This window comes from Aphanomyces invadans (genome assembly GCF_000520115.1).
Source record: "Aphanomyces invadans strain NJM9701 unplaced genomic scaffold supercont1.2, whole genome shotgun sequence".
In the NCBI taxonomy this organism is placed as follows: domain Eukaryota; phylum Oomycota; class Saprolegniomycetes; order Saprolegniales; family Verrucalvaceae; genus Aphanomyces; species Aphanomyces invadans.
In genome coordinates this window covers 879,436-899,619 of record NW_008580147.1, presented here as the reverse complement: position 1 = coordinate 899,619, position 20,184 = coordinate 879,436, and the positions used below count along the sequence as shown (strand labels likewise).

The 20,184-nt window shown below is 53.4% G+C and overlaps 5 protein-coding genes across 8 annotated transcripts; 2 read left to right on the top strand and 3 right to left on the bottom strand.

The window, feature by feature from the left end:
• On the bottom strand, window positions 1-6,621 carry H310_01156 (hypothetical protein; the record flags this gene model as incomplete). The annotated part of the gene is made up of 21 exons (XM_008864198.1): window positions 1-72; window positions 138-284; window positions 331-454; window positions 504-1,087; window positions 1,130-1,502; window positions 1,567-1,696; window positions 1,749-2,007; window positions 2,057-2,485; window positions 2,530-2,647; window positions 2,697-3,094; window positions 3,146-3,307; window positions 3,370-3,874; window positions 3,927-4,201; window positions 4,254-4,422; window positions 4,467-4,552; window positions 4,610-4,690; window positions 4,740-5,078; window positions 5,139-5,711; window positions 5,760-6,054; window positions 6,103-6,268; window positions 6,324-6,621. 21 exons carry the CDS (start codon window positions 6,619-6,621, stop codon window positions 1-3), a joined length of 5,583 nt encoding a protein of 1,860 aa, XP_008862420.1.
• Window positions 6,622-6,842: 221 nt separating this feature from the next.
• H310_01155 lies at window positions 6,843-8,730 on the bottom strand. 2 transcript variants are annotated; one of them, XM_008864196.1, is made up of 5 exons: window positions 8,312-8,730; window positions 7,827-8,259; window positions 7,373-7,777; window positions 7,203-7,313; window positions 6,843-7,151 (listed from the first exon to the last, which is right to left on the bottom strand). In XM_008864196.1, exons 1-5 carry the CDS (start codon window positions 8,702-8,704, stop codon window positions 7,024-7,026), a joined length of 1,470 nt encoding a protein of 489 aa, XP_008862418.1. In that variant the 5' UTR covers window positions 8,705-8,730; the 3' UTR covers window positions 6,843-7,023. The 2 variants fall into 2 exon arrangements, with proteins under 2 accessions (XP_008862418.1, XP_008862419.1); XM_008864197.1 differs by having other exon boundaries at window positions 6,843-7,313.
• Window positions 8,731-9,077: 347 nt separating this feature from the next.
• Window positions 9,078-11,886, bottom strand: H310_01154 (hypothetical protein). Its single transcript, XM_008864195.1, has 12 exons — window positions 11,383-11,886; window positions 11,123-11,329; window positions 10,948-11,068; window positions 10,601-10,896; window positions 10,435-10,540; window positions 10,286-10,380; window positions 10,164-10,236; window positions 9,932-10,112; window positions 9,769-9,876; window positions 9,662-9,726; window positions 9,477-9,615; window positions 9,078-9,428 (listed from the first exon to the last, which is right to left on the bottom strand). The coding sequence occupies exons 1-12, from the start codon at window positions 11,838-11,840 to the stop codon at window positions 9,133-9,135; spliced, it is 2,145 nt and encodes a 714-aa protein (XP_008862417.1). The 5' UTR covers window positions 11,841-11,886; the 3' UTR covers window positions 9,078-9,132.
• Window positions 11,887-11,925: 39 nt separating this feature from the next.
• Window positions 11,926-13,968, top strand: H310_01153. Of its 2 annotated transcripts, XM_008864194.1 has the most exons (7): window positions 11,926-12,482; window positions 12,534-12,773; window positions 12,823-12,867; window positions 12,920-13,069; window positions 13,116-13,257; window positions 13,313-13,539; window positions 13,583-13,968. In XM_008864194.1, the coding sequence occupies exons 1-7, from the start codon at window positions 12,084-12,086 to the stop codon at window positions 13,736-13,738; spliced, it is 1,359 nt and encodes a 452-aa protein (XP_008862416.1). In that variant the 5' UTR covers window positions 11,926-12,083; the 3' UTR covers window positions 13,739-13,968. The 2 variants fall into 2 exon arrangements, with proteins under 2 accessions (XP_008862416.1, XP_008862415.1); XM_008864193.1 differs by having other exon boundaries at window positions 13,313-13,968.
• A 203-nt stretch (window positions 13,969-14,171) lies between these two features.
• H310_01152 lies at window positions 14,172-20,134 on the top strand. Of its 2 annotated transcripts, XM_008864192.1 has the most exons (17): window positions 14,172-14,272; window positions 14,313-14,480; window positions 14,530-14,600; window positions 14,651-14,751; window positions 14,797-14,905; window positions 14,948-15,491; window positions 15,543-15,602; window positions 15,755-15,840; window positions 15,886-16,028; window positions 16,075-16,469; window positions 16,522-16,632; window positions 16,683-16,853; window positions 16,921-17,360; window positions 17,407-17,867; window positions 17,919-19,417; window positions 19,468-19,721; window positions 19,772-20,134. In XM_008864192.1, the coding sequence occupies exons 2-17, from the start codon at window positions 14,325-14,327 to the stop codon at window positions 20,097-20,099; spliced, it is 4,929 nt and encodes a 1,642-aa protein (XP_008862414.1). In that variant the 5' UTR covers window positions 14,172-14,272; window positions 14,313-14,324; the 3' UTR covers window positions 20,100-20,134. The 2 variants fall into 2 exon arrangements, with proteins under 2 accessions (XP_008862414.1, XP_008862413.1); XM_008864191.1 differs by having other exon boundaries at window positions 14,172-14,480.
• Window positions 20,135-20,184: the final 50 nt, after the last annotated feature.

The following is a 20,184-nucleotide window of genomic DNA, read 5'->3' as shown; positions in this document are numbered from 1 at the left end:
CTACCGTCGCTGTTCCAAAGCCACGGCACTGCGCGTCAACACCTCTTCCGCGTCCATCTCAGAGCGTCGACTCTGTTCCAGACGACACTCCCATTCCGCAAACACCTCGGCCCTTCAAGTCGAGTGAATCGAGTCACCCGGACAACATCGACAAACCGAAGCCGAAGGAAGAACGCGCCGTGCCGTGGGAAAACTTCGATGATATTGTGGACTAGCTTCCCTTCCTTCATGTACACAACAGGCCGGTCGTATACCAGCGGAGACACGGTGTCCTCAAACGCAATCTAGTCGGTGTGTCAAAACTGCACATGCTCCACCTCGTTGTTGTACCGATCGCCGAAGGACCAAGCGCCATTCAGAAGAACACTCGGCATGCAAGTAGGTCGAGTCCGCATCGCAACACCAACGCCGCAGGTCCTTGTCTTCGACGTTCGACAGTGGATTTCGCCATCTCCTACGATGAAATCATGAGTGCGCCTGCCTCGGATCGATCGCATTCGCACTTGGACTTGTTAACCCATGCATTGAATCCGTGGATAGCAGAAGCTACCACAGAGCCATCCTGTAGACGGATCGACAAAGGCTTGGGCTCGATGGCAAGCATGCCCATCAAGGATAAAAATTCTGCTTGGGTCGGGGTGGGCAACCCCGGAAACATCGCTCGGCGGCCGCTCGGGTCGAGGTGGATGTCGCCATGAACATTCGACTTCTCGTCAAGGCCAATGGCTGAGATTACGAGGTGCTGCCACATGTCTTCGCGCATCGTGACGAGGAGATACCGATGGCGCACAAATCGAACACCGCGATACACGATCTTTCCAGCGGACTTGCGCACTTGGAAAATTGCAGCATTGCCACGCAGCACAATATTCTGCAAGATGGGCTCGAACACGGCGTCGCTGTACCGATTTGTCCGCACGCAAAGCAGCCAGTGCTGCAGCTTCGTCGGGGACACTCTCAAGGCATGAATTGTGTCTGCCAACGGCACTTTGCACGTCCAGAACTGTCGCGACCGTGGCTCGTACAGCTGCACAGTCAAATCCCCCCAGTTTTCATGGATCACAACGTGGCACACGCATCCGTGCACCTACAACGAAAGTTATTTCGGCCTGGCCATGCCATCCTGTACATTGGTCGCTTGGCGATATACTTCATCGCCTCGTCCGCGCTGACGGCCTCGGCACAGATCGTGCCACCAATGGCTTTGAACGAGTTTCGATTGAAGCGCTTCTCGGACGCGAAAAAAGTCGACACGCCCGATCGTGACAGCGCCCGAGAACGGATTCAACTTGATGAGGTGGATCAGCGCATGCGCGCACTCGGTCATCAAGAGCAGCTTTCGACTCGCTGCGCTGCCGTGCATCGTTTGTGTTGCCGCCGTTTTCATGTGGCTTTGAATGGCAACGGCCAACGGATCACGGAAACGTAGTTGAGTCATCATGAGCATGAGAAATCGAGCTTCCACCCATGCGTCGACCACGTGGCTCTCGCGGGGTCGGTACCTGACGACGACATCGGCGCATCATTCAGCAATCAGGAACAAAGACCATGGAGAAATGGACGTACATGGACACAAGGACGCCGGTGTCGACCGTCGCGGATTCGGCCAACGTTCGAACTTGGACGATCCAGTGCTGGGGTAATGGACACGTGTGGCGAATTGGCTCGGCACACACCTTCTTTGCACGCGCCACCACTACAAGACGAGGAGAGCTGTGACTGTTCGTCCTCTTGGGCTTGTCACGTACAAAGATTATAGTCAAAGCCGCGACGACTGACAACAGTGTGGAGCTTGGATGGCATGACATGGATGTGCTCCTGCTTGGTGTCGAGAAAGGTGAGGTTTCGTCGAATCGGCAGGGACGATGTAAACCGCAACGCCAGCAAACCACTCAGCGTTCGAAGTGCTGTGACCATCATGAGGTGGGCGGTGTTGGCCATGGCACGGAACTCATTTGCACGGAGCCGAACCCGTTTGGCAAAGGCTGCCGCGTTCTCGAACCGTACCTACACGCAACCAGTCAATGTTTAGGTCACATCATCTTGCGTCGACGACCTTAGCCTCCGCCGTGCATGCGCGGGTGCTGGCTTCGTTCATTTCTGCATGGAACCATTCCATCCGCGCGAGTTCTAGCTGCGCCTCCTTGTCGGCAACCTCTCGAGCAATCAATCGCTTAGCCACCAAGAGCTTCCAGTTGTTTGCATTCTCGAGGTCATCCCACGGCTGCTCGTCCATCAGACTCGTCTTCGCTCGCTCCGAAAACGCCATTGCGTCCTTGGTTCGGAGCACTGACTCTTGTAGCGCGCTGTCCGCTCGCTCAACCTGGGCCTTTGCCTTCTGGAATGCCGCCCACGTCCGCTTTTTCACTTGAAGGTTGTTTGTGTGGAGGGCTCGCCACGCTGTAACTTTCTGCAGTAGCGCTTCTACGACTTTTTCATGGCACTGCGCTGCCTTCTCCATGCCCAACGCGATGGAATGTGCCGTCTGACCAATGCTTCAAGCCCCTGTCACACTCTAGCCGATTGTACCTGCGCTTCAAATATCGGTTCCCAACACGTCCGCCGTCGCCCTTTCGCATACTTGGGGTCGTAATTGAGAATGCGATCCGTGGGCAGCGGCTTGAGTTCGCACGCGCGGCTCAAAAACCTAAAACGATCGCATCACCGCGACATTGTCATGACAACTAAAAACGTACCCATCCACGCGTGGGCGAAGGATCTGCCGCATGCGGTCATTCCCAAGCTTGATTCGGTACAGTTCACTCGTTGCTGGGTTGTACGCGCGCACCAGGACGCGTTCGGGGCTGTGTTCCGCCTGGCAACAGCAAATAACTTGGTCTTTCTGGAATTTGAACCCGCTCGCGTGGATCGACGCTTGATGCGGTTGACGAAGGCAATACAAGCACGGTTGGCCAGAGCTTAACGGCGACGATGCATGGAACAACGAGTGCCACGTCACAACGACATGCTCGCCGTCCAGCTTGAGTATTGTCGAATAGGCTGGCTTTTCAATCTCGGAGCATGCATTGCGCGAGGCGGTGGCTATAGCAGCGAGGACAAATTGCTTGGCCACTGAACACACAGACGTTTGGAACTACAATGCCACGGTGGGTTCGAGGGAATTGAATTCGCACGAGTTTTGGACCTGAAGGCGCAGCTGCGCCAAGACCCGCAGAGCTACCGTCCTGGCGCGGGCCCTCCACTTCCCGACAACTTGTCGCCACCACCGCTGAGCTAGCTCGACTGCGTCGTTGATGCGGTCGAACTTGGCCATGAACTTGACTAAGTTGGACGTTTCTAGTTTCACCTGATGGCCACCCGAGGCCAGCGCGTCAGCTCAATCTGTGGTCGTGATTGCACCGACCGTACCACATCGCCTCGGAGCACTTCTGCCTCGAGCAAAAGTGCCTCCATGTCGTGCCGGTCGACTTGCTCCCAACCCAATTGCATGTACGTTCGCAATTTCTGAATGAATACGCGGCGATTCGAATGAGTCTTGGCGCCGGTGTCGTACAACTGTTTGTGGAAGAGAAGGTGGCGCAAGTGTTTTCCCCGCACGCGAAAGTTGGCCCACTCGCCAGCATCCAGCCGACACCACACGTTGGGTTGCCTGAACGCTCGTGCTGGGCGAATGTGTTGAATGCGCAATGCCGCACAGCGATCCCAGTACAACGCTTGAACACGGCGAAATATCGCAACCTCGTCCATGGGTTGCGCGGATGCAATCGGAGCGGATGGCAAACTCGTGTCGTTTGATGCGGTTGCTGAGTTTGTGCGCTGGATTTCGTGCAAAAACACTTGCTGGGCGCGCTGAAGTCGAAGCATGTCCAACACTTCGAACTGCGTCCTGGTTTGCGTCGATGTGGCGGTCGTGCTACAGAACAAGGCGATGAAAATCCACCGTCAAAGTGGTAGATCGAATCCACATGATATAGTTGGGGCTTGCGATAAAGGTTTCTTGGGTGTCTGGGTTGGTCCATGCCACGCATTGATTCGCATGCACGGTGACGGTCAGGTGGGGCCCCAGGACAGCTTCGGCGGCATCCTGTTGGGTCTCTGGTACAGAGAGGGCAATGAAGCGCTCGGGGTCTTGGATTGCGGATTGAGGAACGAGGAAAGGATTGCCAAGTAGGGGAAAGCTGCTACCGACATGCGCTTTCAGCGGCGTGATGTCTTCAAGAAAGTCCAAGTCGGAGCCCAACTAGTTTCGAGTGGTCACAATTTCGTGGAGGAAAATCTCGGAGACAATGTACTTTTAAGATGTAGTTGGTGCCATGCCACAAGTAGGTGGGACTCCACGAGTCGGCAGCCGCGACGACTTTAGCTCGACACTCGATGCATCTCGATTTTTTCTTTCTTGTGTTTGACATCTTGTCGTCGCTCTCGATCGCAAAATGCACGCCACAAGACAGAAACACGTATCTGCCAACGATCACAGTTGGAGCCGCAAGGGCGTCATGGCCTACCTTTTCTTCGGCATGTGGTCCACCGTAGTGCGCATGCGCCTGGCCTCTGCCACAACCGCATTGTCGTACGCTCTCTCTGCTTCCACCTGGAACCAAATCAGGTCGAGAACGTCCTCGCTTGGTGCAGCTCGACGTCGGCATACCTTGGTCGGAAAGTACCCCAAGTACCGCACTTGGGTTTCCGCTTCGCCGTCTATATCAGCGTCGCGGCAATATCGCTTCACCTGCATGGGTGCACTCATGTCAAGTGCTGCAATCATGCCATCGTCGTACCTTAGAGTGGAATGCGTTCGACCCTTTGTACAGGAGCTTTCCCGTTGTGACTGTGATCGAGGCACTCCATCCGTACTTGACTTCGTCCGCTTCAGTCGTGTGCAAAGTCGACATGCGTCCCATGAGCTGGATGTGCTTGCGCCACTTTTCGATCGCCTCAATCACGTGCACCGTGACGAGGCGCAGCCCACTCAGCGCCATGACGAGCTTTTGAACTTGCTTGGACGTTTCGACGTGCAGGTTAGCCATGTATTTCGTCATGGCTTTCGACGCCACTGCCGTAGCCCGCTCGACCATCAATTCACGGGCTGTGATGGCTCGTAAGATATCCAATTCGAGCTAATGTAGACAGAACAGCACCGTTAGCACCCAACCCACGTCACTGAAAGGAGTTCGCACCGTCGCCTCCGTCGCAAGCTGCCATTTCTTCATCGCATCACGTTCTTGATGCGAGATAAAGTAGTGCCGCTGGGGACACATAGGTACGTGGCATTGCATCAACACCCACGCCCGACAGAGTCTGCTGACAACGTGCGGTCGCGAAGGCACCAACGGGGCAGCCTCAGTGTGCATCGGTTGAATAGTTATATGTTTCGCGTTCTCCGATGCACTTGTGTCTTGATGGACCTTACGATGGGACTCCTTGATAGCTTCCGCTCTAGTTTTCGCCTTCATTTCTTGCGTGGCAAGCCAGCTGCCTATTTGCTGCATCACACGAAAGTCGCGTTCGTTGTAAATGGCTCGGAATTTCGCAGGCAGTGGCAGCTCTGCACCCGACGCGGTGACCCCAGACACTGCCATATCTTCCACGTTTCCAAAATCGTTCGTCTCGAGGCTAAACCGCTTGCGAAACAGTTCGAGGCCCATGATAGAAGTGTACTTGGATGCGCCCTCGTACTTGCCCGACAACACATAAATACCGTTCACAGCCGCCACGCCAGCACCTGATACGATCCATGAGTCGACGGTGGCCTACAATTGCAATGATATCGACGAATCTCACTGGCGTCGTAAACGCACCCGTTTGTGTTGGACCACTGGGGCGGGTTCGACTGCGTGGTCGGAGCAGGGAAGCCACCGCATGCCGTCCTTTGGACTGTCATGCACACCGTCCGTCACTTCAAAGTACGCTCCGTAGTAAAGGATTGTGTCCGAGTTCTCCTCTGTGGTCTCGATGACGCCTCGACGGCCGATGAGCCAAACATCGCACTCGGTCGGTTCCGCCGCCATATTGGAATCTGACGTGTGCGTTTCGGGAAAAACCAGGGTTTTGAATCGCGCATAAGGATCGACGAGTTTGGTTTGTTCGAGTGTACTAGATGACATGTCATGATGAAGCAGGATTCGTCGCAAGTGCAGGAACCTGATGGTTTCATTGGCATCGTGGCGGAGGTTCTCGCTCTCTGTTCGTGTGGCTACAATGGATCGCCACAGCAGAGCTCGATCGTCAAAGCAGTAATTGAGGCCGTTGTGGATGAGCTCCATAGCTTGGTCCTTGAGCTTTTCCGCTACTGCATCCGCAGCCGCCACTAAAATTCACATGTTGCATGCATTCTAACGCGATGTATCGACGCGAACACTTACCCTTTTCATTTGCCGTGCGTTCGGCAATTTCCAAGTGATGCCTTTCCTTGGCATAATGCTTCAATGCAGTCGTGCGGTCGACCAATGCCTGAAACTCCGCCGGTGGCAATTCTGGTAAAGATCGTGGCAAATCCTTCTTTGGGTTCATAGTCTGCTGAAGCTCCTGTTCCTTTCGAAGCGCCAACAACTTGGCCTCCATGAGTTGCTCGAGCGACTGAGGCGTCACTTTCTCATGCTGGCCATTGCGTCGTGCATGATCTTGTTGGCGTTGGTGTAGTTGCGCCTTGATGGCTTGCATTCGGTCGGCGACCGCGCCGGAATTTCTGGCCCCTCGTATTCGAGGCAGTGCATCTACTTGATTTACGTCGTTGCTTTGTGGCTCCGTTGGCATAGTCTAATCGTGAGAATGGCTCCGCCGCCGCATCGAGTCGTCGCCGCTGCGATGCCCTTTCAAGATTTTCTCCAACTACCTGGGTGAAGTATACCATACTTCAATCAAGTTGAACCCACACTCGTACATCCGGAGTATTATCCGACATCCTTGTGACTGTTTAGTACATACTACTGCAGTACTAACTGCTGCACGAGCAGTTCAAACAACCGTAAACACCTTGGCAGCATGCCTTGAACCACCTCCGACTTGCAGCGTTGGCATCCAAATGAGCTCTTTAAATACGGCTTTAGAACCACAGGTCGATGGCTAGACGTGCTCGGGAGCTTTTTCCTCCGTAGGCATTGACCACATCATGGCAAAGACGCTCGTGATAATCCGGTCAGCCAGGGTGAGGTCGTCGTCCGATTGAATGCTGTCGGTCCGTTCAGCATGGCCTAAAAGCCAACAGGATCACGTATTCGAAGTGCTATTCACCGCCCACATACCCCGATCAAACGTCAGAATAAGTGGCCGGTATCCCCCCTTGAGTAGGAGCATGACATGCTTGAACACAGCGTCTTGAATCGGATGTCCATTCACAGCCACCAATTGATGGCCTACGGAGGGAAAGGTTGTCAGGTGTCGGCAAGCACAAAATATCAGGGACAGAACTTACCTGGCTGAACCTGCTTCGCCAGAGCGGCGGGGGTGTCAGGCAGCACGCGATGGACAACGGCCCCTTGATCAACAGGAAAGTTGGGCTGAAACATGATACCAATGTGGCGTTTCTCGTGAAACTCTATCGAGTAATGGGTCGTCGGAGTCGGGAACGGAGTCGGGTCGCCAGGTGCCGTCGTTTGAACTTGAATCGGGTGCGTCCGGGGATCGACCCACGTTGTGACTTTCGACTTGGTATGGACAAAGTACACGTTGCCGCTGTTCGTGACGCGCATTTCCCATCCCGGTGGAAGCGGCGTGTCAAAGTCGTCGATCTTGTGGAGCTGTCCGTCGTCCGCCGGGATGGATTCACCCTCGCTCTGTTGAGAATCTGGGTGGGTTGACTTGGATTCGTTGTCGCCATCTAGGAGCCCCAATGGATGACCATTGTCGTTCAAAATACAATAGCGTACCCGGTAGCGGTACTGGTACGGGACCAGCAGGACTGGTGTGCTTGAGCTCGGCGATAGTGTCCATCTGCACCACTATCAACTTCTCCATTTGAGTAGTTTCGCGCGCGACGTCATCCAGAGTGGCCTTCAATGCGGCGATTAGTTCATCTTTTTCTACAACTTGGCGCGTCAATGTGGCCAAATTGGCTGTGTTCGCGATTTTAGAGGTATTTGGTGCGGTCGTGGAGTCGACGGACGATGAAATGCCCGTCAACTGCTGCAGCTGGGTTTTGTACGCGTTGAGCTTGATTTCGAGGGATTTATTGACGGTCTGGGCAGCATGTAGCTCATCTTTTAAAGCCGTCGTGTGATTGTTGACAAGGGTCTGAACATCTGGAGAAGTAATCCATTCCGTGCTAGTCGTCGAGTCCACGACGAGAGGAGGCCCAAGCACCTGGATCAGTGTCTATTAGAGTCCCATCGAGACACTCAATACTGTACAGCACCTGAAGATCACGAAGAATGGTTGCTTCGAGCTGTTGCTTTCTGTGACAAAGCTGCCGCAATGCCGACGCGATCGGTGCTGCGAGTTGGGCCAAGTTCGAATGGGGTGTCTTGTCGTTCGCCAATATGTAGTCCACTAACTTGAGCGCATTTCGTTCAATGGATTCAGACAATTGCCCGTTTTCCACATGCGAGTTCATGATGGAATTCCACAGCTTGTCTTGTCGAGGTCGCTGGGTGGAATTGCTCTTGGGCGTGGAGTCGCCAGTCGTGCTTGAAGACGATAAAGCCTGCAGGTTTGACTCAGCAAAGGGAATCCTTTCTTTTCCTCTAAACTTCTGCAAGACTTCTCGTCCGTGGGCTACAAGGGCCTCCTTCTGTTCAAGACCGCCCATGAGGGATCGCTCGCCGCCACGTCGAGGGCAAATTCAAATTTTACTTGTTCCCAAATTTAGCATACAACGAATTTTTATTGGTTAAAATTTCGATTTTTCTTCCAACAAATCTACCAATCAAACCAAATTTCGAGAGATTTCATTGGCTTAAATGTGAGGTTTTCGGCAAGCACCTCGAAATTCCCACGCGACAGCAAAAAAAGCCACGAGCAAACTCGTCATGATCACGCTGCTCATGGCGATGACGATGTTGCGTTCTCGCCGAAAAGCTGCGCCATCCCAGACCTTTATGCTCATCAGGACAGCCATCTCGACAGGTTCTGAGCAGGGTGAGATGGTAGTCGTTCTACCCAGTGTACAATCATGTCTCAATGCAAATTTTGCTGCTCGTCACATCATGTACACGTGCCTGAGCGACAGTTGTTGTATTACATGAGTTTCCGAAACGAGAGGACATCAAAGCAAATGTCACACACGCGGGAAGCAGGCTGCTGGTCAAACTTGGGGAGCGGGATGCGATTTGTCGAGCACTTCCCACACACGATGCGTCCACAATGTCGGCAATGATGTTTTCTCGTGGCCATTCCAAAGCTTTCCCCGCAGTTCAAGCACTCGAGCACGGAATCGTCCGCGACCCATGGGGGCGGCGTGTTGACGTTGAGAAGAAGTGGGACCACCATGATGCCCTGCGACGTCGTCTCAGCCAGATTCACGACACTACGACCTACAGGATCGGAGTAAACACCAAGTCTTTCGTGAAATGCCTCAGTACCTGCAACATCTTGGACATGCACGGGAGCTCCGGCACGCACCAACGCGACGGAGACAGCTTCGCTGGCCTTTCCGACCGACAAATGCAATGGAGTGCTGCCGTCGAGACTTTGAACTTGAATGTTCGTTCCGTGCTCGATCTAGACAAGTCATGACAAGATTCATCACCATAAAGAAGCGACTTACAAACATGGCGACGACCGACGGCGGTCCTTCCTGGTGAGCGCAGAACAAATGCAATGGAGTGTATCCTAAACAAAACTAAGGCGCGCCACGGCCACCCAACGACGCACCAAACCAGTTTGTCCGGTTGGGATCAGCGCCATTTTCCAACAGGACTTGGAGAATCTTTTCGACTCGCGTGGGCGGCGCCATGGCAGCCAAATGAAGTGCCGTGTTATCTACTCATCCACAAATCACATCGCTGATGCATGTGGTTGGAGGACATCAACTCACTCTTGTAGTCTTCCGCATTAATGTTGAACTTTGGTTCCGCCTCGATTGTGGCTCCGTCAGATTGAATAGGTTCCGTCGTGGAGGAACACGACGTAACCTTCATTGCTTGATCTTCGATCATCTTCAACAGAACCAGTACCACCGACGCATACCCGTTGGCAGCGGCAACGTGGAACGCAGTCTATGCAGGTCATGCACTCGAGTCAAGTTGCTTGCGTCATCGTGGACGTACTTGACCCTCTTCGTCTACAGCTGCCATGTCCGCGCCGTGGTGCACCAACAAGCTCACGACTCCGATATCCCCTCTAAGCCAAGTCATCATGCAACTTCAAGGAGGGCGAAATCGGCATGTACCTCATGGCAGCGAGGTGAAGCGGTACTTGCCCGCGGTTGTTGGGAATGTTGGGGTTGCACTTGCCATTGTGCGTCAAGAATACTTCAGCGACGGGCTAGGACACAGGCAGTTAGGACAGACCGAGTTTCTACTTGACTGCACGCCGCACCTCGTTGCTCGCGTAATGCAGTGGGGTGTTGCCGTCGTGATCTTGAAAATTTGGCACTGCATGCAGTGACAGCAGGTACTTGACGATTTCGACGTGGCCATATCGACTGGCATCAGTGTCGACCGACATGAGAACGCGCCACAAGACTAGTTGATAAACGCTTCACCTCGCGATATGGAGTGGAGTCTGGCCTCTGCCAAATTCATCGGTCGAGACGGCCGAGATGTCGTTTACATCGGCATGATGGACATCCGCCAAGATCTGGCAATGCAACAGGTTGCCGCTGGCACACGCCAGGAGGAACCACACGCTCACGGAGTTGGTCAGAGTCACCCATGACAATGCTGCAGGGACAAGCACGCGTCGAATAATTGAGTCGTTGGCGGACTCCAACGCAGCGACGAGGGGGAGGATGCCGTTGTCGTCTGTTTGTTGTAGTGCCAGGGGCCCAGTCGGTTCATCCTGCACACACCCGAGTAGGTATTCAATGGAAATACGCATCGGTTGGCGTACGAGAAGAGCGTCGACGACACGAAAGTTTTGATGCTGCACTGCCAGTACCAACGGCGCGCTCGTCCGTTCGCGGTAGATTTTCAGCAGGCGGTCCGTCGAGCAACGATTTGACTTCATTTGTCTGGGGTACACATGCCTCAACTCTCGGAATCAATGGCTTGATCACTTTACGTACGCTTGCATTTCCGCGTCGGGCATCGCCATGATTGTTGACATGCAGAGGGCCATAAGACGATGTTTGGCCACGACGACAGCATCGCTTAGCGCCGACTGAAAGTTGCTGTCGAGCAAGTAAATAATGTCGATGACCTGGCTCTGGCACCGATCGAGCAATGATTCGATTTCTTCGATGCATAGTACGCAAAGTGCCGGAACATCGTACCTAGGAATTCGACGCGATCAGTTTGGCATGATGCAGAAGTGGTGCTGTCCTACCGCGTGGCGGCCTTGACCAACTCAAGCCAGAACGAGCACAGTGCTTTGGGTGTGTGAGTGGAGGAAACCGGAGGCTCGAGCGTCCCTGTGTAAATGTATCGAAGCAGTTCCTTGAAGACGAGGTACGGAGTGTCCTGGATCACCATTTTCAGCGGAAGTCGGAGCCTCTTATCACCAAGAACCGTGCTTGTGTAGCTTGTTGAGCTCTCTCGGAATGCTGTCCGAAATGCGCCTGATCGAAGCGAAAGAAGGAGGCGGTGAGCTGGGAGACTTGTTGTACACGCCGTGCCGTCATAGAGATCGTGGCTTGAAGGCTCTGAGCTGTCTAACGCTGGGAAGAGCAGGACAACATCGCTCAGGTAGTTGTTCATGAAGAGTTGACGTATTTGGTCTTGCTCAGTCTCGCCCATCACCACGCGAAGTTGGCCATTTTCGCTAGACCATGCCCGATCCTTCATGCCAAGGAGATTTTCACATGAGATGGGAATTACTAGTAGTACCAGGTACTCATTATCCGGACAGAATTTTCACCTTGTCCTTCAACTCGACAACGAGGAGGACCTGTGATAGAAGCGGTGCTCGTTGTTGAGTGTCCAGCGAGGACATGTGCATGACGGCATGGCCATTCATTCGAAAGTTTGGTCCACCGGCGCTATATTTAGCACCTCGAGGTTGGAAGCGACAACGACGAGGCATCCGGCATGGCCCGCGTGGAAGGGTATCGATGCCCGATCACAATGCGCACCACGACGATACAACCGTACGACGTACCTCGCTTTGTTAGCGATATCATCAGCCAGCTCCACGAGATTGGACACTGGACGACGCGGTGTTGCGCAGTGCTGAACCACACGACCCCGTCGGCAACCGTCCCTGTCATCAGCTCCACCATCACTCCAAGAGAGTCGCGAGTGTCGACGACACTTCTCACGGAAATGGACTTGATTAAGCGGAACCTCAACGTTGTCGAGAAGCAGCACAACACGCGCCTCATGTCCGAGATTGCATACCTTCAATGCGCCTTGCGTAGCGAGGCCGAAGAGAAAATGACCGACTTTGAGAGCTACGTGGAGGCCAAGATCAATCAATGCATCGACGAGGTGCGTGCCAACGTGTTGCTTCGAGTGGAGCCCTCACAGGGGTCGGGACAGCACACGAAAAAAGTGCGCCAAGACCAAGTAGAAACGTCGATTGCGCTGTCTGCGATGCAAGATCACTGGATGTCGCTGCAAACGGACGTGTCGGCGCTGACGCAGCAGATCCATAAGGTGCAAACCACGATGGAAATGACCGCGAATCGGACTGTCGAGATGATGGCATCTCTCCACGAACAATTGAAAGAGTCATCGAAGCTCCGGGACAAGCACGAATTGAATCTCGGGAATCAACTTGTGGGTTACCTTCTTTTATCCCTTCGACCAGACGGAAAATAAGCTGTAGACTCAAGTCAAACTCCAGCTCCACGAATCGAACATGGGGTGCAAGGTACTGTCAAGGCTGCAGACTTGCCCACGGGGTTGCTGTGACGTTATCGTAGACTTCCGTGGACCAGCTGACAGCCCGCGTCGACATCATTCGAAGCGAAGTCAAGTTCGCAATCGACCAGCTCAAGATGCAAATCCAGCAGCACGCACGAGCGTTGAATCGGGTGTCAAAAGGGTCAAATTTGTTTGAGATGATGACACCAGTGTGGATGACTCGTTGAATATCTCGACTTCTCAGTGACGATGTAGGTTGCTGCAAGCCCTGATATCGCAAACCCTCAGCACACAAAAATAGACCACGATCCGTCGCGTGCGTCGCCTACTAGATTGAGTAAAAACCGGCCGATGTCTGCGCGGCCGACGTCGTCGCAGCCAACGCACGTCCAACCTGGTACGAGTCAAGGCAGCCAAGCAAAAAAAAGGGCTGATGGGTGTCGTGAGCATAGCTCTATCAACGAATGCTTTTGTGTTTGCCGAGAACATTCCCATCCTCCAAGCAACTACAGAGCCGTCAAAGTTTGATATCCAAGGCAAAACATGTCCGGTGGCCCATCCACTTGCCTGTGACATCGTACTGGATGCTGGGCTGCCCTTACGCGAAGGGGGAAACAACAACTTTTCGACCCACACCTCTGACAACGCTTCTGCACACATCCGACCGTCCGACCGGACGGTACCTCCATGTTATGTCTTGGAAAATAACAAGAAACCCCCAGACAACGCGGCGGCGCCTCCTCAACCGACGACATTTGCTTTGCATCCGAGTACTTTCGGCAAGTTCTGCGAGCAAAAGCAGGATGCATCGATGTTGCGCGACCAGGACAAGTCGACAAAGGTGCTCCATGCAAAATCAACCAAATCCAAGTCTGTAGATTCGGCAAAGCAAAAAATCCCGCAGCGGCCAAGCTCAGCAAGACCGCGACCGACCTCCAAATCGATGCCCTGCACGTCAACTCCTGTCGCCCATCCCTTGCAGTAGACGGCGCGCAGTTTGGATTGTTGGCGTTCTCGTACATCGAATACACAATGTGGGCTTCCTAAGTACTAAACTAAAACTAGTCGTTGCGAAAAAGTACTAACAAACTGTACTAAGTTGGTTGAGATAATTTGACGCAGGTTACTTATATTGACCGATAGTTGCGAGCCAACAGAGCAGATACATGACATCGTGGGCGTCGATCAACCTTGGCCGCACTTCGACGGGGTCTCCACTCCGCAGCATCAAGCGAGCTCGACTGAGTTCAACTGACGCAGGATGCAGCGGTGTGGACTCTCCGTTGTCGCCTTTAACAGCGGCGTGGAAGAAGAAAAAGACGGCTCCCGCTTCCGCTGAAACCGAGGAAGCACTTGAAGCAAGGCTTACAGCATCGTACGACAAGGCGCTGCGATCGCACAACGCTCCAGAGGTGTGCAGATGAGTAGAAAGAAAACTTCAATTTCCACTAGGTGGCAATATCCATGTATGCCGAGATGTTGGAGCACGTGGAACACCTAGGACAGAACCCGTCGTTCACCACGCGAAAGATATTGTACTTGTGTCTGAAGAATATGGCCCGCTTGGAGGCTGAATATGACCCGCCCTTTCTCGCCGATGCACTGCAGCACTACGCTGAGGTATGCGCGAGCATCGTGCACCCAACGTGTTCGTGATGTTTCGATGTAGGCTCTCGAGATTGATGGCACTGACTGCATCGTGTGGTTTGACATCGGGTGCATTGCATTTCGACTGCACCAGTACGGCCCTCTCAGCTGTGTGTTCATATCAGATGACAGCGATGTACCAGGTTTGCCTTGGCGCGCATGCTCTTTGAACGAGCGTACACCATCGACGCAACATTCTGGCCATTGCTGCACAAACTCGCGTATACGTTGTATATTTTGCATGGTTTGTGGCCATTCACGCCACATTGAGAAATTGATGGGCCGTTAGATGACGTCGCGTGTGTTGAAGTCATCGACTGCATCCTCCACCACGACAGTGCCCATGCAGGTGCACACTACCTGAAGACATGTATCACGCAAGGCTTCGCTCCACAAGGGTAACCAAACACTTGATGGCTACAATGATGGGCATCACCTAGAGCGATTCCATCACCCCTTCACGAGATTCTAAAGCACCGAAATGCACCTCGTGAGACGGTTGCACCACCTCCATCGCCAACGCCGTTGGTGTACAAGTTGTCGGATCGGTCATGGGAGTCCCTCGGCTGTTTGCTGTTGGAAATATTTGACTCCAGAGTGATCGAGGAAGACACCACTTTGTCGATGGTTCATGCTCCTCTTTATATTACGCTCGATGCCGCCACTACCAGCGACAAATCGACTTTCTGCCAGCCCACATCATCGGAAACGACGAGCCAAACACCCGACACTCTCAAGAACACTCGGGACAATGTTGATGTATCGATCTGTGATCCCGACTCTGTCGACCTGGAATCCACCGGTATCGCTTCAGAAGATACCGGCCGCCAGCTACCCACAGACACACCTCCATCCGAGGCAGTCGCCATGTCGCCGTGTTCAAATCATCGCCGAACGTCGCATCGAACACTGAAACGACTGCAGGACGAACAACTTGCCGCGACCAAAATCGCAAAAGAAACAGATGTAGCGTTTCGTTTGATGGTATCGTTGAGAGTGTGGGGCCCGTGGGTCGTGCGTGACTACGCGTCGTAGGCATATTTTGACGACGATTCCGATGCATCGATGGAATCCCAGTTTGATTCCCCAACTCGAGTACGATTAAGTGGCGACCGATCGTCGCTCGATATCATCAGCAACGATACACCCACCCACCGCCTACCGCTCACTAGTGCACAGCCCAAGCGTTCCGTCGTGAAAACAGTCAGAATTCGAGTCAAGCTGCGGGGCCCTGATGTCGTGTATAGGAGGGTCCAACACCCCCTGCAGTCGAGTTACCATTCGACACAGCAACGTTCCTTCTCACACACGCTTTCGGAATCCACACCAACAAGTACCAACGATTTTCAATCGTGCGATTGCGGTAATGCCGCCATAGGGGGATCGAAGATGTCATGATCCAGTATATTGAAGCGTGCGCCGACCGAGTTGACGTGTGCTTGGGCGACAGCCTCGTCAAGGTGTTGCTGTGGATGGATAAGTGCATCCACCACACGCTTCAAGTCCTCGTCCCGATCTCCCGTACGACGGCGAAGTTTAGATCGACGTGTCATCGTACCTTGCATAGATTTCCACGACAAGTTATCACCTAGTGCTCGCCTCTTTCTCCTGGAACTGCAAGTAGACGACTTGCTTGCAAATCATGATCCCATGAACCATTGCCTCAACGCCTTTCAAGACGCCCTCTGTCGTTGCCAGGGCTTCCTCAATATGCTGCAACTGCGCGATGACATGGAATCACTGACGCCGCGAATGCTGTGGCTCCAAATTCACATAAACGAATATGGCGATGGCTTAGGCCGTACGGCGACACTTCTGTCCGACCTAACAGATATCCTGCGACAAGGAGTTCACCTGGCCAATGTCAAGACCTTCCCGGTTTTGTCTCAAACCTCCATCGAAGCGAAGACGCACAGAATTCATCTGGCGTCACTGGCCCTGGAGGCGCGAGCTTTATTTCAGGTAGGTTTCCGCGGGTCGTTCCTGAACAAGGCAATTTACGAAACGTTTTCAGACCCACTCCAACGAAAAGAAGATCGTGGATCTGATTTTGCCGCAGTATGACCCGACACTTGGCCACGCTGGCCACATCAGCGAACTTGTCGCCGATTATTGCGTTTACTTGGTATAAACTCCACAACTTTTGGATGTACCGTTTGATGGTGAAACCTCCAGCGAAACAATCCAACAAGAGCCAGCGATATGGACAAGATGGGCGACGGACAGCTCAACTTGCCATTGTTGCCGATTCTAGTAACGTGTCTCCGTCGTCTCGAACGCTTCGACAAGTGTTTTGACCTCCTCGTCGTGTGCTTCTATTACGCCCTGCAACGCACTGCGAACGAGGTTGGTTGCTACTGCCTTTGTCATGTGGTTGCAATTGCTTGAAGTATTCGTGGTTGGTCCATTGTAGTGTCCGAGTAAGTCGGCCATGCAATGCATCAAGTACATTGCGATGCAGCTTAAACCCGTCTTTGACCGCCCATATTCCAAGCCTGCCCTGTACTCGCACTTGTTGGTCTACTGCTGCTTTGCCTATCGAGATTTGATCTTGGCACAGCACAAGTCGATCAAGATGCTCCATCGCCTGGTACACTTTTTAACCCCTCAGCTCCGAATTCGCTTCGTCGGGTCAATTTTACAAACATTTCACTCCATCGACTGGAGGTCCAAACCGCACGACGGCTTGGTCGCGATGTTGTTGAGCGCGTTACAGCACCTGAACAAATCTATCACGACGACGGCACGGTCCGCTGAGTTGATGTCGCCGTGGTTCGCCAAGACCCTTTGCACACCGATCGCCCATTTTTTGAAACAGCAAGGGGATATCACCAAATACACCCCTCAAACCAGGTGTGCCCGCCGCCGTCATGCATGGCCGTGCTAAACTTTGTTGCAGGCGCTTGCTGTACACAGCGTGTACGTCGTTTGCCATGGTTTGGTACGAAGTTCATAAAGGACAAGCGGTGCCGTGCGAAGGCCTCGTGCGCTTGCTGCATGACGCGATGACTAGTCGCGATGGGCTGCAAGGTCGAGGTGTTTGCACAACTGACACGCACTCGCACAGCTTTCTGGAAGTTGCGAAGCGCATGCTGCAAGAGTCTCCCGAAAACGTCGATGACGAATTGGCCCAGTGCTACGCCTGCCTGCATGGGTACAGCCTCTTGACGACATGTATGAACCACCACGGGGACGACGTGCGTGCCAAAACCACAACACCCGACACCATCATGGAGCTCTTTTCGTTTTGCCAAAATACAGACAAGAAACTCGTTCGTAAGGAATCGGCTGCGTTGTTTGCGAGTGTGCTGGACTTGCCCGACACCAAGGCAACGCTGCAGGAGCTCGTCCCTGTGAACGGTACAGCTGACCACTGTTCAGTTCTGACGACGTGACAACCCCTTGGTCTAGCACTTCAAAGTTCGCTGAAGGCCTATATGAACCCGGCAGCATCGGCAGATATTCACGTGGTTCAACCCATCCCTGTCGACAACATGGTTCCGAGCGACGATTTGCAACCGCTCAGTGAGCTCTGGTTCGACTTGGCCACAAACTTTTCCCTTCCCAAAGTCAAGCGTCGCGGGCGCGACTACCCCCAGCTTCTGCAGTACGAGGTCGATTGCGTCAAGTACGTCAACTACCTACGCAATGACATTTACCTCCATCCCAATCGGGCCATGTCGTACCGCATGATCGCGTCGTGCGCCAACGCACTGCGCTCGATGATCGTGGACCACTGGATTGTCGCGTGGCGCAACTTCACTTACCCCAAAGTTCAATCATGCGCAGACTTGACGTCTGGGACGGCCACATCGTTTGAACTAGTGGTGTCGACTCCGTTCTTTAGCCAGTTCATGGAGTGGATCACGTTGGTGCAGCAAGCGGAAGATGACGAAAGCAGTCAACGTGAAGTCATGTACAAGTCGCGGGAAATGTCCCTTGTGTACACGAATTACGTAGCTGTGTTGGCCGAGCTCGCTCTTCGTTGCTACGACATGGCAGCAGCGCTGGATGCAATGCTCGCGACGGAGTGCTACGAAGACGCTGGGATTTTGGTGTGGAAGATGCTGTCGGAAAGCGCTGAGGCGCATGCCGAGCGCCTCAACGCCCTTGCATCCAACTACTTTACATTGGGACTGCAACAACCCAACGTGACGGGCGAGTTTGGTCTGCGACTCAACTATATGCTCGGAAAATTGGCCAAAAAATCGATCAAGAAGCGCACGGGCCGCCTGAACGATTGGAGAGCCGCGCTCGAGTATTTTCAAACGGCCGAGATGCATCGACAAAAGAGCGACCTGGAGTCGCTTCCCCATGCGTTTTATCAACTACATGCGTGTCGCCTCAAGATCTTGCTGGAACCAGTGAGCAAGACGGGGGCGTTACAGTCCCGTGACGACCTCCAGCCAGCACTCGAGGCGCTGGCGTTGGCCAACCAGTACTTTTACACCAAAAAGGTGTCGTTGAGGTCCAAGTCGGACGACACCGCGACCCCTGGAAACGAATGGACCCAAGAAAAAGTGACGAGCTTGTTGGCGGATGCATCAACACTTTGGAGGGCTCGAGAGGTCTTGGTGTGGAATTGCCTCGAAGCCCTCGAACGCGTCCCACTCGACGATCGGTACTTTCATCCGGCGTACTATACCTATGCTTGGGGGCTTCGATTCGCCCAACCGATTGTCGACCGAACCAACGAGTACTGGACCGAACGGTGTACTCTGCAGTCGGCCGTGAAGGCGATGAAACCCCTCTTTGATCGAAAACGACAGCAAGTTGTCGCGATTTGGCTCTCCGAGTCCGAAACAAACAACCTGGAAGAGTTGCATCAGCAGCAAGCCAAGTACGATCGCTTGCGGTTGAAGTATTTGTCGCTCTACCTCGAAACGATGACGATGGCTGGCGATTCCCAGGTACGTTTGGCATGTCTTCGTCGTCCGATGTATGCACGATGTGTGAATAGCGCGTATCGGACTTGACGTCGTGGATTCTCGCAAGCAAGGAAGAGCACTGGGTGATCGATGCGATGCTGATGAAAGCGCTGTCCGCGAGCAGTTTCTTGGCGCGTGGGAAGATCCTGGATTTGTATTTGAAATGCTTGTTTCCGTCGCAAGACGACGTGAATTACCAGCCCAAAGTCCTGGCGCATTTGAATCGTGTGTACACGACTTACTTGGAATACAACGAGGCGTGGCATCGAGTGCGAACTCCGGTCGAGTACGAATCCTCTCTCCATGCTTCTTTGGTCATCCCACATGCAATCGTAGCCAATCCATGGGGAGCTGTATCTGGGAAGTGGCGCTGTCGTATGCGCTGTACGCCGCTGTCCACGAGCAAAATGTCCAGTGGTGCAACGACGCAGTGGCCCATGTCGAGAAGAGCTTGATCCAGTATTCCCAATCGCGTGCGGCGAGCCACGATGTAGTCATGATGGACCTCTACCAAGAGCTCCACATGGAGGAACAGCCGTATTGGGCAACTTTGGTGGACGAAGCGTTGACGTTCTGCTCAATCAAGTGGCCCGACAAAACCAAGACAAAGGCCAAGCCTCATGTACCCAAAACGAAGCTCCTGTTTCTCGCCTCCACGTCGTAACGATTGGCGAGAATACTCAATTCCTTCATCCACTCGTTCTGTCTTGGCTGTGTGTACGTATTCAGTTGGGTGGTACTTGCTGCAT